General features: G+C 42.2%; 1 protein-coding gene across 1 annotated transcript; it reads right to left on the reverse strand.

Moving 5' to 3' along the window:
• Nucleotides 1–501: 501 nt before the first annotated feature.
• On the reverse strand, nucleotides 502–18,156 carry HHAT (hedgehog acyltransferase; the record flags this gene model as incomplete). Its single annotated transcript, XM_010151380.1, has 7 exons — nucleotides 18,063–18,156; nucleotides 16,728–16,795; nucleotides 14,973–15,086; nucleotides 14,154–14,348; nucleotides 12,664–12,876; nucleotides 8,917–9,088; nucleotides 502–652 (listed from the first exon to the last, which is right to left on the reverse strand). Coding segments are annotated over exons 1-7 (1,007 nt in total), but the record flags the coding sequence as incomplete, so codon positions are not given.
• Between the last annotated feature and the right edge of the window lie 115 nt (nucleotides 18,157–18,271).

The raw sequence follows: 18,271 nt of genomic DNA on the forward strand, positions 1-18,271 counted from the left end.
TGTGCTGAAACTCTGTAAAAGCAAAGCTGATCAAATTCATCATACATGATAAACAATTACCATTTTCCATAGTATTTCTAATGTGTTGAAGACTATTGCATAACTACATACTAAGGTGTTATTAACTAGTTTTCTTCATAGTGCAATCAAGCATGTCTTTTCCTCCTCTGAAAGACTCTGACTGAAGTGTGAGGTTCAGACTGCAACTGAAAAATGAACTATTTAAAAGATCTCTAGAAAAAATAATAGCTATGTTAGTAAAGCTAAGTAGGCTGAGTCTAATTCTAATAATTAAAAGGATGAAAATGCTGAAAGGGATGCTTGCTCTTACCCTCTGCCGTGTGAAAAAAGTAACCAAATTGAAGTTCATTTAGTAAGTGCTAAAGATGAGTCATGGGGGTAAGAAAAAGCACAAGGACATGAAAGCAAACATGTATGTGACCAAACACACACACACTGATCACCATGTATCAGTAATAGACGGTCAAAAAAATGACTAACCTCCACATTTTAGTGAAACTGTGCATCAGGCTCACACAGCAAGGCAGAGCTGGAGGTTTGAGTCCATCCATTTGAAGGAGGAGGGCAGGCACACCATACAGAACCAGGTATTTCACATAAAAGAACAGTACTTGAGCTAAAGCCAGGCCACCTAGAAGAAAAAAAACCCACATCAACAAGTCCTGAAATACTTTTAAAACCTGGTAATACTGATTACTTCCAAACAGCCATTACTCAGAGAACTGAAGCAAGCATCATCACTTGATGGGATATACAGTACCTACTTTTACATCAGCTATCGGACACAAGCACATGCAGTTATGCCTTTAGGCACACACACACACACACCAGTAGCATTGTTCCAATATGAAGGCATACATAAGCATCTGTACTTCCACTTGCAAAACTCTTTGGACTCTGGGTATTGACTGCTATGAAAAACAAACACCGAGTTATGTGGAGTTAAAAATCCAATGATGAACATTTACCACAAGGACAATAAAATTTATCTTTGCAAAAAAAACTCAACTAACCACTCCTCGCTTGTTCCTCCAGAACAGTATAAACAATGGTTATCTTTGCAGCTTATCCTGACAGCTCCACAGATATCCTATGTACAAGCAAATGATTTAGGTGTTCATGGACTTTTTTTGCAATAGCATCCCCTTTTGCAGTCTGCTGACTAATGGGTATACTGTGGATGACGACCACAAGTTTAGTATTAAAAATTCATCTAATATATCAACCTAGGGTGAAATTTTGGCACTAATAGTGTAAATTATGAAACTTATGGCCTACATGTGGCCAGCATTTTGCTGCTACAATCCAACATTTTTTTGGTTTAATATCATTATCCACATGCATGATAAGAGCACTGCCATACAACAAAAATTCACATTAGAACAAAATACCTAGACATGAAGCTTATGGTGTTTTCCTTCAGTGAACCAGTCGTCTAGTTTTCAATAACATTCTTCCCCAGAGGAAAACAAATTAGAAGCACAATTTGGATACTGGCCAATTAGCTACACATTAGATTGTTATATCATCTATAAAGCCAACTTTCTGCTTTAATTCCCATCTTACTCAGTTTCTCATTTCTGTTCCAACAAATTTCATTGGAGAGCTGAATGCCAACACCCACACAAACTAATTATGAAGACCACAGCTGTCTGTGCACTCATAAAACTCAAAATCCTTTGGCTGTGCATGATGGAAAGATTTAGGGACAGACTACCACTCTCAAGACCTGAAAAGTCAATATATTTCATTTTAAATACAATGACAAAAGATTCTAAGTCCTCAGAAACCCAAGTTTTGGCAGGGGAAGCATTTTCACCATCTCTCATAAACATACATCTAAGTTGTCATTGCTGTTAACTAGCAGACAGCTCAAGAGCATGGGTACCTTAGATAAATGAAGACTTCCCATCACCAATCATTACCTGGCACACAGTAGCTACTCTGCATGTGGCAGTTCTAAGACTCAGTACCACCAAGGTGAAGGTCCCTATCAAAACATGTAGATTAAGTTCTCACTGGTCCTCAACTCACCTTGACTGAGAGTGTTCTAGCCACACAGGGAAAAACTAAGGGCAAGATTCAAGTCACAACAGCTGGGCTGCATTGACAACAGGTACAGGCTTTACACCTTCCTGCATACCTGAGACATTTCAGCTGCTTCACATTTGCTCTATTATAGCAAAAAGCAGCCAGAAGTACACTGCTGACCCAATTTAAACACATGAAAAAAATTGCAGATTAACATTAGATTCCTCAAATTCATTAACAATACCACATAATTTGTTCTCTAGTGGCCAATTTAAAGCTTAAAACGCACACATGAGTATTATCGTAAATGGGAAACAATTGCTATCAAGGGTATATTAAAACAACACACCTAAAGGAAAGTGTATGGCAAAAATGCTATCTTTTCCCCAGAATTATTAATTCTAAGGATTCAGCATCAAGGTTGGTGGTTTTTTTTTTTTTTTTTGGTAAAGATTGAAGCCTATTCAGGGATTAAAAGAAAAATAAAGTACCCCCAACAATCTGAAACCCATGCACTTCAACAGTCAAGCTGTTTGAATTCCCAGATTAACTGACACTCATAGAAAATTATATTTTCTATTTATCATCTTGCAATCCTTAAAAACATTGTTTTCATACGTTTAAAAACACTTACAGACTTCCAAATATTTACCCTCCTTAAGTTCACTGCAAAACTGCATTTTGTAAGTTTCATAGAGTTTTATTCCAAGGATAATTGGAATTCAGAATATTCACAGAATTTAAATATTTGGGTTTTTTTTTTTTAGTTTCATTGTTCTCAAAACTCTACCTTGTATTTTTTGACAAAGTTTCTCAAACACAGCATTTTCATAAGCAAGCAACAAAATATTTGGATCCAGGTATTAGAAATCACACTTGGCATTTTTCTGTCCATAAACCATGGCCAAAACTCACAGTGAAGAATTGTAACTTAGCAGCAATTTTACTATAAGCACAACACAAATTTACCCTTTCTTGACACTGCACCGACCCTATGGCGTTAATGATTGTAGGTGCTTGCTTCTGTCAAGTACCAGGGCAGGTTCAACTAGAAAACGGAAATACGCAGTCCCATTTCACAAGGGTTACTGACACATGAGCACAAGTCTAACAGGAAACAGCTCAGAATTTGGGGCCATATCATCAAGTTCAAAATACCAGGCTTTAGGGATTCATTTACCCTCCTATTTTTTATATGTCTCCTCTCCTACAGAAAAAAAATTAGACATTACAGGGGGATTCCCTCATAATAAAACGTTCAAGAAAGAATACAGCTCTGCACTGGAGCAGACAAAGTACAGATATACCTTAGCAATAATGTCAACAATCACAGGATGCATCAGGAGTTTCCACAGCTCCATCAGTCAACCAGTAAGAGCATGATTACTGACAAGCTTCACACACTGGGCTATAGCATTTCCTTCACAGCAGGACACTCCTCCCTGAGAACAGCCTGAACACCAGATCTACTGTGACCTTCTTAGTTCGGTATGGATCACAGCAGGATGCTACACCTCATGCTGGGGGAAAAGATCTCGTATGAAAGCATGACTATCACAGGACCAAGCTGCCAGGTATGCAGAGCTCTGCAGCTATTGCCAGCAACCCCACATACACCGTGTGCTGTGCTGCCCTGTTCCCCCATCAGGGCTCACTGCTCCCTCTTTCCCCCCATGTTCACCTGAATTAGCGCAGGAGTGACAACTCTGTCCTGTACTCCTGTCTCTAGCCACTGAAAAAGAGCATCGTGCAAGAAACATGAAGCACCCTAATTTCACTACTTGAACAGAAAACAATGCAATTAGGCTCATATTGCTCAGCAGCGTTTGTCACTGCTGCTTGGCAGTGCTTTGAAAGAGGTGCTGGATCACAAAATCAAAAGGAATGATGAAAGAAAGAAGTACAACAGGGACTCACATAGCCCAGTTTCATATCCCAGCTCTCCAGTAGCACACAAACAGCAAGAAAAATCCTAATACATCCTGGAGCAGTGTCAGGAAGGTGCATACCACAGTGTTTGCTCTAGGGCAACTTTTAGACAGAGTTGAATGGACATAAAGAACCAAAATTAAGTTAAAAGACTAAACAGAGCTGCCAAGGGATTTTTGGTCAAGGCAGAGACAGGTCTTCCTGGTTAAAGAAAACCTAAAGTTTATTCAGGGACAGATGCACCTTAAAGCCACCTACCTTGAACACTCCACAAAACATCTACAGTAGGCATTATGTTCATTAGCAAAGGATTTCTTGTAGGAAAGAACTCTAAATAAACCAATAGTTATCACATGAGTAAAAATAGTCAAAGTTCAGTTAATTGCCAATACTATCTGGAAATTTAGCCTGCAGGAAAGCTTATGAAAAATTTCAGTAACCACCACTTCTTTCTACAAAGCAGAGAACTAGTGTTTTAGACAACAAAATCTTACTTACTGAGCTTTCCAATTCACGTTTGTATTTCTAGCTTTCAAAACAGTCATCAAGTAGCCAAATATTTTCGATTATCATTATCTTGCAGGATAGAAAAAAAAATCTCAATACTGTATTTCATTACCATTCAGACAGATGCCTAGACAGCCTAATTTCCATAGCAGAGCACTGCATGCTTCTTAAAATGAATTCATACATCAATTCCCTATCTGTGGGTTTATTGGAAAAAGAACTGCAACACATTAGAACCAGCACCCTAATTCAACCTCCATGGATGACTATGTACATCTCACTTTCAAAGAGGAACTTTGGTAGCATTTCTTCTTTTAACAAATCAAAACATGAAGTCACTAATTACAGATTAAACCAGGAGGTTCCACCTTTGAACAGATCATATCATTCTAGACCAACTTACATGCTGCTCATGTAAGTACATACCCTTCTGGTGTAGTAGCACCTAGTTAATAATTAAAACAATGCTAACTAATTGACACTAACTTGTGCATGCTTCACTAGTACAAGCGAATGTCATATGGTTGAGAGCAGTATATTAAACCCATAGAAGGCTCACAGCATTGTATCATACATAACACACAGATCTCTAGAGGTCTCCAGACTCGAACAACACAAGTTTAAAGAAGTAAATGCAGAATGCTAAATGAAACAATTAAAGTGTGAGGAAGAATGTGTGGTAGAAGAAATTCTGACATCTGTGTTGCATGTGGGGATTGTAGTACTGAGCAGGGGACGGGATACCCTGAAGATAGACACATAATATTTTTCTATTGTATTTAGTCCACGGAAGATTTTGATGCAACCAGCTTTTTCTCATGTCACAGAGAGAAATCCAGCTAAAAGTCTTCAGCATGGAAAAAAAAAAAATGTATTAAATAGATCTTGTCTGTCTAGCTGAAGAACTTGAATAATGAATGCACATTTTTCCTTTTAGTAGAGAAATTCTATCTAAATAATATGAAGAATAGTTTTAAGAAAGCTGCTGTTCTTCAGAGGACCCTCCAGCTAAGACTCCAACCATTTCTCATTTAAAACACCCAAAATCCAGGGCTCATAGTGCAACAAGACACTTACCTTCCTACTCATTAAAGGATTGATGAGCAAAGGATGCAACCTGCTGTCTCTCAAAGGTAGTTCCATAGCTCATCAATCCACAGGGCTGGAACATAATCTACCTTTGCTGGCGGCTGCCAGGCACAGATTCAGAAACATAGGGAGAGGAGTAATCCAGGAAAACAGGGGTGACTGGGAGAGAATTGAAGGCTCTACCTTCCACAAACTACACAAGCACTGTCTTTAGTCATCTGCTCACAATTCCCAACAGTCTTATCACTCAGACTGACCTTGACATTGCCAGTTACAAACAAAACCTGCATATCACAGCAATTACAGAGATTGCACAGATACTTCAATTACAGTTCTTCCATCCACAACAATGCAGGAAAGCATCTGCCACATCATTGTTTATTCAAGAGACAGGCTTCAATCTATCCAGACTACACAGCCAATAGAGACTGAAGAATTTTCAGCAAGTAAAAGGCAAAGCAAGGCTACAATGCCCTCTGAGCCTTGAAAACAACCAAGAAAGCTCAGCTGGGTTCTCACACAGAGGGTGGCTTCCTCTAGAAGGGAAGAAACTGCACCGACTTGGACAGACTCACATTCAGAAGAGTAAGAGAATCCAAAGAACTAGAAAAATTAATTTGAAGGAATGAGGTAACAACCTATAGGCCAGAGTGCTGTTACAGTAATGCAGGTACTGCCTTGTAAAGGGCATGGAGAAAACCTGACTATTTGACCTAAGAGGATCTTTGGTTCCATTGCAAAAGGACACAAGTTTAAAAAGTTTAGAAACATACAATTCACAAAACGTACTAACAGTAGATAACACCTGCGAACTACTGTTGAAGGCAGCTTGCAACTCTGTTACAGCTGACTACACAGGCATCAAAGTCATAGATGTCACTGTTCAGTATACTGCTGCTTCTTCCAACTCATTTGCCCAATTCCCTCCATACAAGGCAAAACACTTCTCATAGCTGGGTAATACATTCTCCCAGATACTACTTTCTTATGTTTATACCTGTGTGCACTCAGCAATGTTACTTCAGGTAACTTTAGCATTTCTGCCTTGTCATTTATGGCCATGTTAATTTCCTTACGTTGTACACTGGCATTTTTAAACCAGCATTGCAACTCAGGGTTTGTTCCAGGTTTGGGTTGTTTTTTTCATCTTTTTCCCCAGTCTCACATCACAGGAACACCACATGAAGTCACACACTATGCAGCTTCACACTTTTGAGCTGTACACTGACCATCACCAGTGCCCTTAAGATGCCAAGAGCAAAATCGCATAGCACTCTCAGCTTTACCTGCCCTGCTGGCATTTACTGCCTGTTGTTCAAAAATATCCCATAAGAAAACTGGAGGAGTAGTTACAATCTTCCTAATTGTAGCTGTTTGCAAAACAGTCTCACAGCCTTTCCCCCAAGTTTATCAGGCTATTGGTGCAGCCAGGCATCACGACGTAAGCAGATGCTCCATTCTGCTTTGAAGCTGCTGTAGTTAAATAGAAAACACAAAAGGAACAGAAATCCCAGCAGTTCAGAAAGGCTAACATACTATGTCATTAGTAGTCCTGAGTCAACAAGCTGCTGCTTTGGTCTCAAGACTCAGTTATCTCATGTAATTGGTTTTAATAACAGAATGCAAAATAACTGAGAAGAGTGTTTGGCTCCGTACAAGAACTGGCGTAGAAGCATGGTAAGATCTGTAAGGAGCAATAGGAAAATATTACCAGTACCCTTACTGATATAGTGGTGTCTCCCTAAAGCAAGTCACAACAGCAGCCTGTCACTGGTGTGAGCCTAAGGAGACCTGTATAACCATGATAAAAAAAAAAATGCAGAGAATGCGTTTTAGGAAGTGACAAACTTCTGCCTCAAAATCTCATTTGCTTTGTAACATTTGAACACCTGTTTTCATTACTACAAAGACGAAGCTCAAAAAGAAGGTGACACAAGGGACTTGTTTCAATTCAAACGATCATATTTTAATCAGGCATCTTTAGCGTCCAGACTTGCTTTAACACTGACTTTCACCACCTGTTGCTTTGAGGCATTTTAGCCTTTTCTGTTCAAAATGCATTTTAATTCTTAGGATAGCTCTTTATTTCACCAAATAAATACACAGCCTACTTAGGTGTAGCCTGTAAGGTAACTCTTTTCACCCTGCTTTTTTTAAAACCGACACTGGTATTCTTAAAGAGAGAGAGGAATCTGCCAGTAACACCAAAGCTGGAATATTTCATCCCTAATTCCATAGCCTTGGCTGCCTTATCCAGTGACCAGCACTTACCAGACTCCACATGCTCAGTAGCACAGCAAAGCTTTTTGTCAGACATACAGAAGACACCGTGAGTTAACAGATTTGGTGACCTGACAGAAGATGAAAACTCCGAATCCACTTTCTGAGCAGTCACTGAGTAGAGTGAACCATGGGGCAAACCTCTCGCTTTCTGCTCTCCACAGAGGCACATACACAGAGACAGAGCACACACATTGCCCTCTACTGGTCAGAGTCCAATATACAAGTGTCCTCCAACCCACCCTGCTCGTCATACACGGTCTCCAATGAATGCTTGACAGGACCATAACAGTGTGTGTCAATTCCTGTTACTTGCTGGTACAGTAGGAGGCATCTCCTTCAATTCAGCAATCACCAAGGCTTTTTCAGAACCTACCTGGTGATACACAGGACAGTGGAAAACTCAAACCAACCACATATGCCAGTAGCTTACGGGTTAGCCTACATCTGACTACGTACCAGCAACCAAAGCTCTTGACATTTTATGCTGCATTCGTCAGCACTCATTCTCCCCACTTCCCTCAGTTTGGCACTTTAATGACATACCAGGGAGCTGGGGAGCAGGGGCAGAAGGGGAAACAAAGCAAGAAAACAAAGCTGAGAGGCACTGACTTCTACTTTCAGGCCACCTTGTTGGCAATTCCTTCCTTCTGGTCTTTTCAAGAGTACTGTCATTTTACCTTTCAATGTGAATACAAACGAGAAACAAACAGGAGATCAATAAACACTTGAATTCTTAAGGTCTCCCCTCCTCCATTCCTACACTAAATCTTTAAGTGTTCTCTTCCAGGACTTGAGGGAGAAAGCCACTTTAGACCAAAGTTGAGACACAGACTTTTGATTGAAACAAATACAGAATATTTTTTTAATTTAGAAAGCAGCTCAGTAAGCTCACCTGTAAGCTTCTCAGAGGATCTACGTGTTATATTAAGAGTGTGCAGACCACATTTCTGACAGTGACTGGCCACAATGTACTACTCAAGTAGAAACAGAGAGATGTAGACTGGGATTCTTGAAGTGGGAGAGAAAGCAAGATTTCTGTATTGTTACTAAACTCACCCAAGGCCCAGTATGATGCAGCTTCCAAAGGTGAAGCACTGCTGTAGAGAGCATGGATATACATGAGATGAATCATCAGCTCAGCCAGGCACCACCAAAAGAAAATACGAATTACGCCCACAATTAAGATGCTGAGATTAGTCTTCAAACTGAAGGCTTCTTGTCTCCTCATCTATGGAAGAAATCCAAAGAGGTTATATAGCACATACCTGTTTTACTCAAATAGTCAACCTGAGAACTTTTTACAAATTTCATTTGCCATGCATTACTATTACTAATGGGACCATCTGGAAACTCATGAGGGAGACTGCTCTGTCCATTCACAATCCCAGTGAGCTTTAGAAATCAGAGAGGCTGAATGTGACCATACTCTACACCAAACTGTTATAAGGAAAGGCCAAGTGCTGCTAACCTGAACAGAAACCAAACATGTGGCACTAATTCCTGTAACTCAATCAACCTCTAGTGATAATTAAAAAGATTTAAAAGAAACTACAGCTATGGAGGTTTTCCAAGTAGCAGCCCTACCAAACACAGAAGCAATGACTGCATGCTCTTACAATACCCTCCAACTTCTACCAATTGTATGGGATTAATTGAGGACAGTTCTTCATTTTTCTCCTGTAGCATTGCCAATGTCAGCAAGACCTACATGACATATTGAACAAATTGCAGTTAAGTGCAAGTTAACTATAAGATAAGGCAAGGTGCACAGCTGACAGGCTTCAAGATGCCCCAAACTCTTAGGCTGCTAACTACAGTAAACAGTGGTATACTACTATTTTACCTTCTTTCTGCAGTAAAAGAATATGATCAGTTAACAGAAACACTGGATTTCACGAAAATTTCATCATGTTTTGCACATTATCATTGTATGTGTGCAACAACTTCTCCAGTCTCTAACTGGCCACCAAACACACATGTACAAGACAAACAACCAACCCATCTACACGGACAAATCTCCTCATACCTGCATGCACACAGTACAGCTAACACTGTTAGCTCTGCTCACGTACAAATTAATAGGACACTCATTCTGAGGGTTCATTTGTACCAGCTAGACAAAAGCTTCGAGACTATCATTTTATTGCAAGGATTTGCACAACAGGCCTTCAAAGCCATAAATAGAACTGCTGTGCCCTGCTTCAATCCAGAAATTCAATAAGGCCACTGATGATGTGTCAGTCTCATTTTTGCCTGGCAACAGATGCCAAGTTACCAGCATTGGTGTTACACTCTGGGCCATACAGCAGTTTGACTCCATATCCAGGACTTCTGCTTTCCAGTGTGCTTAGTGGGAGCCCTCATCTCAGTCTCAGCTTCATTCAAGGGGTTCTGCAGGTGAACTGTTTCGATAGCAGCAGTAAACACACTTTGTATTGTGCACTTGGAATCAGCTGCTGGGCACTGCAGACTTCAAACCCCTTCAATCTCATCTGTCAAGCCAATATCCTCTGCTCAGATGAAAGCTCTGACAATGCACTTCAGCGAACACCAGCAAGAAACATTAAGGTTGTTCACTTTGTTCCACCTTCTTTATGGCTTTAACCAAACAGGTCTGTGCATATATGAATGAGAACCTACAGCAGATAGGAGCATCCCATTCAACCTTTCTTTTTCTCCTCATGCTAAGAACACAGGTGGTCTTTGCACAGGTCTTTGCTGAGCCATATCCAATGAGCTCAGTTTCAAAAACACATACCCCAACTCTTCCTACCAGCTACCCCCAAGCTGCTCTCAACTTGGAGTGCAATAGGTCTTCTGAAAGACCATTCAAAAAAAACCCACCCTCCCTCTGCTAGGGATACAAGAATATAGGTGGAATTTAACACACTTCAGATGCTACAAAACAACAAGCATTGAAAAAAAAAATTACCTCAGTTTCTATGAAAGTCTATGCGGACTTTTCCTACAACATCCGCACCAGGGTAACAACATTCAGCCTTGCATCTTCCAAAGATACTGAAGACAAATGAGCACAGGACTTGTCACTCAGGGGCCCACCAGAATCAGTTTTCTCTTTCATAAAGCCCAGTCTATTTGCTTCAGCAGCAAATTTCCCAGTATAAACTGAAGCAATGTCTAGGCTTCTATAAACTGAAACTGCAGTTTTATTGTTAGAAATGCCCACTCATCCACTTTATCCCAGTGATGTTAGCTACAGACATCACAGTGATTTCACTTCTTAAAGTGTGCAAGAATGCACAGAAAGCAATAAAGCACAGAAGTCCAGGGGTTTCCCCTGTCACATACAAAACAGACTTGAAAAGCAGCCTGCAAGGCACTAGAAAACACATGCAGTAAGATACATAGGTCTTTCCCATTAAAAGGAGCTGCTCAGCTTGCTAAAGCTTGAAGTGTTCCAAGTAAATCATCAGCTGTTTTCACACCAACATGAGGGAAACCAGGGTCATCAGGAATTCCCAATACAAACCAGCAGCTTACTGTCTCTCTGAAATCTACTTCAGAGTTAATAACCAGCTGCTGCTGAAAATGTTACATTATGCCACCTGATGGAGGAAAGGAAAACAAAAATCCAGGTCAGCAGCTACATGCTAAATTTATGAATATTCTGCAACTATAACATGAGTCCTTGGCTCCCTGGTTGAAGGGATAAACCTGACTACAGCTTTTTTTTGTCTGACAAGTGGAAGAACTGGGCGAGGAGGGTTTGTCTTAAAGTTGATATCCAGGACACCGTCAAATTCCCAATGGTTTAGTGGTGGACAGATACGGTTGGACTGGATGATCTCTAAGGTCTTTTCCAACCTAGTGATTCTATGATTCTATGATTCTATTCTATTCTATGCTATGCTCAAAATTTTCCAGTCACGACATTCCTAGAACATTATTTGATATTTTCAAAATTTTGTGGAAGATAGCTTTAGACACCCAAACAATTCCTAATCTCCAAGGCCTAAGTAAAAATTGAAATCCCACAATTCACCAGTAAGGAGGAAAAACATTACAGAATCAGTTACAGATGCTTTTAACTGAAGTCAAAATATGCATGAACGAACACTCATTTCCATGTAGGTTTTTTCCCAAAGTACCTTGTTGGGGGGTGGGGGAGGGGAAATTATTTCAGAAGGAAAGCGGTATCAGATAGAAGATGAATCATCGAGACTTCAAAAACTATTCTTCTATCTTTCCATCTTCTCTAACATTGGAGTCTAAGCAAACTCCTTCCATCCAAGCACTAGATAAAGACTTATTTTGACTAAATACATTCTCAGTGTTAGTTGCCAGCCTTATGAGAGTTCAGTGTTATGGCATGGCTGGTATACAAGCATGAATACTCAAGACTGGTTTCTAACTACAGCCTTCCCTTTTGCATGCCACATACTTCAGCACTTAGATAAAAGGATGATACAGACTAACATTAGGAACACCTTCACTTTGAAAGTCTCATCCGTATCAATTTCTGTCAAGCAGGTAACTAAAAAATAAATAGAAACTCAGGCCTACCTGTAAACTACATTATGAAACATAACATTAAAAGAGCATCCCAGGGAAAACTGAATGAAATTAACCTAGTATTCTCTCACGATTGGTATTAAAATATCTCAAGATGAGAGGAAAAAAAAAATCAACCTATCATGTTTTAATCCATTCCTCAAAATACATGGTCTATGTCTAGATCTGGCAGCTGAAAAGAGATCTCCATCCTCTTCAATAGTTCTTCATCTAATTCCCCTGATGTGCAGATGCACTGAAAAATGTGTAACTGAGCTGAAAAACACTTACCTGCTTACTGAATTCATCAAAATTCATTAGGGGTCCATTGTGGAACATGGGATAATAAAACACATATGCCAGCATCCACAGGAATGAATAGGATGACTTCTGGGCAGGTCCATGCCAGCAGTACTCCAGGCTGAAGCTAGTGCAGAAGAGACAGCGGACAGACACAGTGAAGAGCAGCAGATAATACTCATTTTCTGTGTCGTACCAATTTCTCTGCAAGACAAAAAGCCAGATCACAATGGTGCAATGCTGTGTTTTCTACATGGCAGGACAGCCACGTCCATCCAGACCCTAGCTTTCAGTGTCACCAGCAGCAGAAAGCAACTAAAGCAAACAGCAGCCAGAAAAAGCATCTGAAGTGAACATGACTTAACACATGAACCACAAGCACTGGCTGTTGATGGAAAAGGAGCCTCCAGAGCTACTGCAGACAGCATAAAGAGACAACAGCTTCATTTCAGAAATTTATTAGGTTGTGAAAAACTACTACAGGAGGAGCACTTTGCTTTTAAGAATGCCAATACCTCTCTCAGGTTTGGTCCACTACTACAATACCCAAATCAGCCAGCAACCATACTGACAGCTGAGGGACTGCTAGGGCTGAAGCCAAGGCTGCAGTTCAGATCTGAACAGATTCAGTCACAAACCAAGGCTGGAAAGATGTTACCAAGCCTTTATCAAGTTTTTGACACTCCCTGTCATACTTGTTTCCAACAACAACAAACACATCATCAAAAAAATCTTGGAAACAGACATAGTTTGGCTGATTACAACTGGATTGCAGCAGGCCCTTTCATCCTCTCAGCAAGACATATCTTTCTACACCACATGAAGAGACCCTACCCACTCATCTCCCCCTTCTACCTTCCCCCTGAACATCAGAACAAGCCTTATAACATATGCCAAGTATTTCCCCTTAGTCCAAGTACATGCAACAAGGACATCTCCTCACAACTGAACAGCACTTTCTCCAGAATCTGTCCTGCCCAGCAAAAGCCATTAGAGAAAGCAAAACTGAGCTTGCACCAACCAGTTGCAAGCAAGCAACTCATCTGGTACAAATCAAAGTGTTGGAGAAAGTCTCCCTCCCCTTCCATGCAGAAGCCTGCAGTCACCAATACAGTACAGACTTAATTAAGTAGCTCCCGGATATGAAGCCCAAGACCAGCACCTTACATTGGTATGACTGTAGATCCAAAGAACAAGAGATGTCTTTAGTAGAGCACTAGTAAACCATCATCATACTCCAGCTCTACTGAATAGCACTTACACATTAAGACACATTCTTTCATCTCAAGGCATGATGGAGAAATACAGCTTTTTTAACTGGAGAAGTTCCAGCACAAACCAACTCTACCACCCTAAGGTTTGTCAAGCCAACCTCTGCTCACATCAGCTGAAGGGATAGCACTCTGCCATAAAGATAGCTGCGATAATGGACAAACACCATCATAATTAATTTGATACTTAATTAGTTCTTCCCACATTACCTCAGCTTCTTCCACAGCCGGTATGCGTAAAGTGAATAGCAGGATAAGGGAGCACAACCAGGTCAGGAGTGACAGCTGAAACTGAGCCACAGCAAACGAAATACTTGCATGTAACAAAATGACAGCAAAGCCCTTGATTCCCAGCAACAACCAGCAGGCAGCCATTCCATAAACCATTAAGCACCATGGTTTATACTGTTAAAAAAAAACATTTTTAGTTTGATTATTTCTAAGGAAAAAAGCACTCAATATCCATGCTGTCCTACACAGTGTCTATAGTAGAAACAAATGCAGTTGACTTTAAGAACACATGAAAACAATACAGGAAAACCCAACTGTACCCACAAAAATTGGGTTTCTTGGGAAGGGGTTTCTGTAGCAGTATGTATGGAATCCAGACCCTACCTGATCCAGGGCAAAACAAACTCCCTTCTTTCCTTCCCCAAACTAGCAGGTGTGACACCACGTACCAGTCATTTCCAAGTCATACACCCATTTAGCAATCATGCCAAAGCCAAGCAGTCACCACCTTCTAGTCTTGGAATAACTATACCCTTCTTTTGTGTACAGGTCAAGTGACACTGGTTAGCGGTTCAAAACAAAGCACATGCTTTCAAGGCTTGGTGGCTGAGGCCTCCACAGACCCAAGGCAACCTACCTCTTTGCTCTCCCCCTGTGCATCACTGCAGACCCACTCACAAAACTCACCCCACAGAATGTTATTTCCCACACTCAGTACCCTCAACACCAAGTTTGTCCATACCCAGAGTAAACCAAAACCCACAGAAACTCCCTGCCATGAAGAAAATCCATACATACCTTCTCCACCAAGAGCCTGGACACTTGTGATACCAGCAGGTGACCAACCAGAAGCCACAGTATATGGTCCCTTCCCCATTCAATCCAGTAGCTCCACTCAAAGTCCATGGGGTCCTGGGGCATCAAGGGAACTGGTCAGTATGTGGACCTGGCCATAAAAGCACTCTTACAGGACAAGGAAACATCTCCATGACGCAACAGGTCTGTTACCCACCACTGCAGAACTCACCATCTGGGGAACACCTTGTTTCAGCAACACAGTCTGATCACTTACAGCAGTGAGCTCCAACAGCTCCATTTTGACTTCCAACAGTGCAAAATCCAGAGAAAGAGCTTTAGATGGTGTTGTGACTCCAAAATCTCACACTAGCACTGAACCAAGCATCGATCACTCCCATTCCCTATGAATACCATGGGAGGTTTGTTTTTTTTTTTTTAACTACAAGATGGGCAGGGAGGCACTCCCACACATCTCCTCCCTGGGACACGGGGAACAGGCTGGCAACTATAGAGATGCAGCCTGAAACCAGGGTCCCACTTCTCAGGGCTTCCCAGTCCAACACATGCTTGCTTTGGTTCCCCATCAGGAAGCTTCTCAGGAACCAACAATTTAGTCTGTTCCTACTGTTCCTGATCATCTCTTCAGAGTCAAGAAATTCATGCCTCTGCTTGCCCCAACCCTTTTAATTTTAGGATTAATAAATCCTAAAACCAAAAATCCACAAAACCATTTTGGACTATACTTAACTCACACAGTTTAGCCAGGAATTTTTTCAACCTGACAGCTTTTTAAGAAAAACAGGGAAGCAAAGTCCTGCCTTCCCTGTGCATGACCCCTCAACTCTCCTGAGGGATTCCATGAGTAACTCTGCTCTGCCTTGGAAAACCAAGAGGTGAAAAGGCACCTTGCTGGAAGAGAAGTTTCACTCCCAGGTTCACCAAAGCCTAGGTGGGATCAGATTAAGTCAAGTCAGCTGGAGATTCCTGTAACATGGAGATTTTATCTAAATTTGGTAAGAGGGATCAGCTGGTAGCCCTGTATCCCATACAGAGCCCCACTAAAACTTCATCTCCACAAGCTTTCTTGAAACCACATGTGAAGTGTCCCTTACCATCAGTGATGGTGGGCCTAGATAACAAAAAACTTACACAAGACCAGGAATGTGTGTCTGCGGAAGTCATCCTCAATATTAGTTCCACTTCTTCAGAAGGAAGAGAGGTCAAAAGCAAGCAAGGACAGGGGAAGGTTGGTGGTTTTTTGGTTTGGGGTAGAGGGGTGCTAGTTTTTTTAAGTCCAACCATATTTCTTTAAGCCCTTATGCCTCAAAAATCTGTTCTCCTTTTTCCTGGATGACAGGCCCACCAGGAGGGAAACACATGTTCAGTGATGTTAAGCATTATTCAAACCGCCCAATGACAGGAAAAAGGCTGTGGGAAATGTCAAGGGTGACCATAGCTTTTAAGGCCAAACAGTAAACCAGAAGGATAAGTGATATTAATGAAGGAAAAAACACAGACCAAGGATCAAGATAATAAACAAAACTTTTGTTACAATTGTTAGATCTAGACACACCTGACAAGTCTTTCTTACTCATTAGAAAGAGACTAAAATTAACCATGATTATCCAAATCTGAAAAGCTGCTACAAAACTCTGAAGCTAAATCGGAGACCCTGGTGAGCAAAGGGCATGGAGACATGACCCTAGCATTACTGCCATGAAATAAAAACATGCCAGTACCAGTCATCCAACCTACCTTTTTGAGGCCCCGAAAGAGAGTCCCTGGTTCCAGCCCAAACTTTCTGTCCATTGCAGCCTCATACTCTGCAGAGAAGAGCGAACCTTTGCTAAGGACACAGCAGCCAGAGTAGGATGAGCTGGGGACAGAGTCTCTGCCTGCTCAAGAGCAGCACATACCCACGTTGCCTCTGCTGATGGTGACATTTGGAGCCAGGGAAGGGAATGTCACTGCTCACCAGGCAAGCTGCCCAGCCAGGCCACAGCTCTGCCCCACAGCAAAGGCAAAGCTACCAAATTACCCAGAACCTATACTTTGATTCCCCCTTGCAACAGGGCCAGTAGCAGGTGGCAGCCAACATTTGATCACACAGGGCCTGCACTAATCCTGATTTCCCCTCCTTCAGGGCTGCCTGCTGTCTCCCACTGGAGGGACACACAGACCTGACAGTGACTGGTATAAAGCTGCCTCCAGAGCCCATTCCCATGCAGCCTGTTGCCATCTCCACAGAAGGCATGCTGCACAGCCTTGTACCCATTTACCCAGCACTTTCCTCCCTTCCTGGCACTCCCGTCCTTCCCTTAAGCACTTCTGAGAGTTAGCTGGGGCCATTAATGTAGAACACCTGGTGATTAAAGCCTAACAAGATGCAATACATTTCCCTAATGAGCTCCTCCAGCTACGATTTTATTAGATATTAGATAATACCACTTTCACTTCCCTTAAAATACTGATGTGCCAGAACACAACTTCTTTTCATCTAGAAGTTTTATTTAAGTTGTTTTAAACTCCTCCCCTACTCTGCACTACACAGCCCCACTGATCCAAAACAAGCCACAGATAGTAGGTGCCAAGTAGTACTTGGTAGTAGATACTAAGAGCTTACGCATGACAGTGTTTGGAAACAAACTGACCCCAAAGTCACACAGACAACCCAGCCATTGCTCCAAGCCCACAACCCAGCGTAGGAACCCCATCTCTCCAGGCAGAGCAGCCCCACCTACCCCGGGGCCTCCCCAGGCTCAATCCCCAGCAAACACCATCAGGAGTCACAGCTGGCTCTGCACCACCCACCTCCAAGAGGCTGCAGGTGAGAGGGTTCGAGACCAGCCTGGAAAAACCCCAACTCAGACCCAACTTCCCTGAACTTGCTCCATCCGAGTAGCTGAGCTTCAGAGGTCTCCCTGGCAGCAGAGAGCCGAGACACTATTGCCAAGGGCCTACTCCCCTATTGCCACAGGTGCTCCCTGCAGGACAGCCAAGCGGGGAGCAGCAGGGAGAGGACAACCCAAGGCGAGCAGCCTGACCAGCCGCGGGTGGGAAGCGCTGCGGGAGCGAGCACACTGCACTTACTTTGAGACACCCAGTGCGCTTCATAGAAAGCGTAGAGGTGAGAGCCCACGGTGAGGAGCCCGTAGAGACCCATTTCCCAGGCCGGCAGCAGCATCCTGCTGGGGATGCTCTCCCTGCGGGGAAAGAGAGGACGGGGGAGATTTGCCCGCGGAAGCCGGGCGGGCAGCGGGAAGCCCCGCACCGGGCAGCGCAGCTGCCGTGCGCAGGAC

This window comes from Eurypyga helias, unplaced genomic scaffold (genome assembly GCF_000690775.1).
Source record: "Eurypyga helias isolate BGI_N326 unplaced genomic scaffold, ASM69077v1 scaffold10755, whole genome shotgun sequence".
Taxonomy (NCBI): Eukaryota; Metazoa; Chordata; class Aves; order Eurypygiformes; family Eurypygidae; genus Eurypyga; species Eurypyga helias.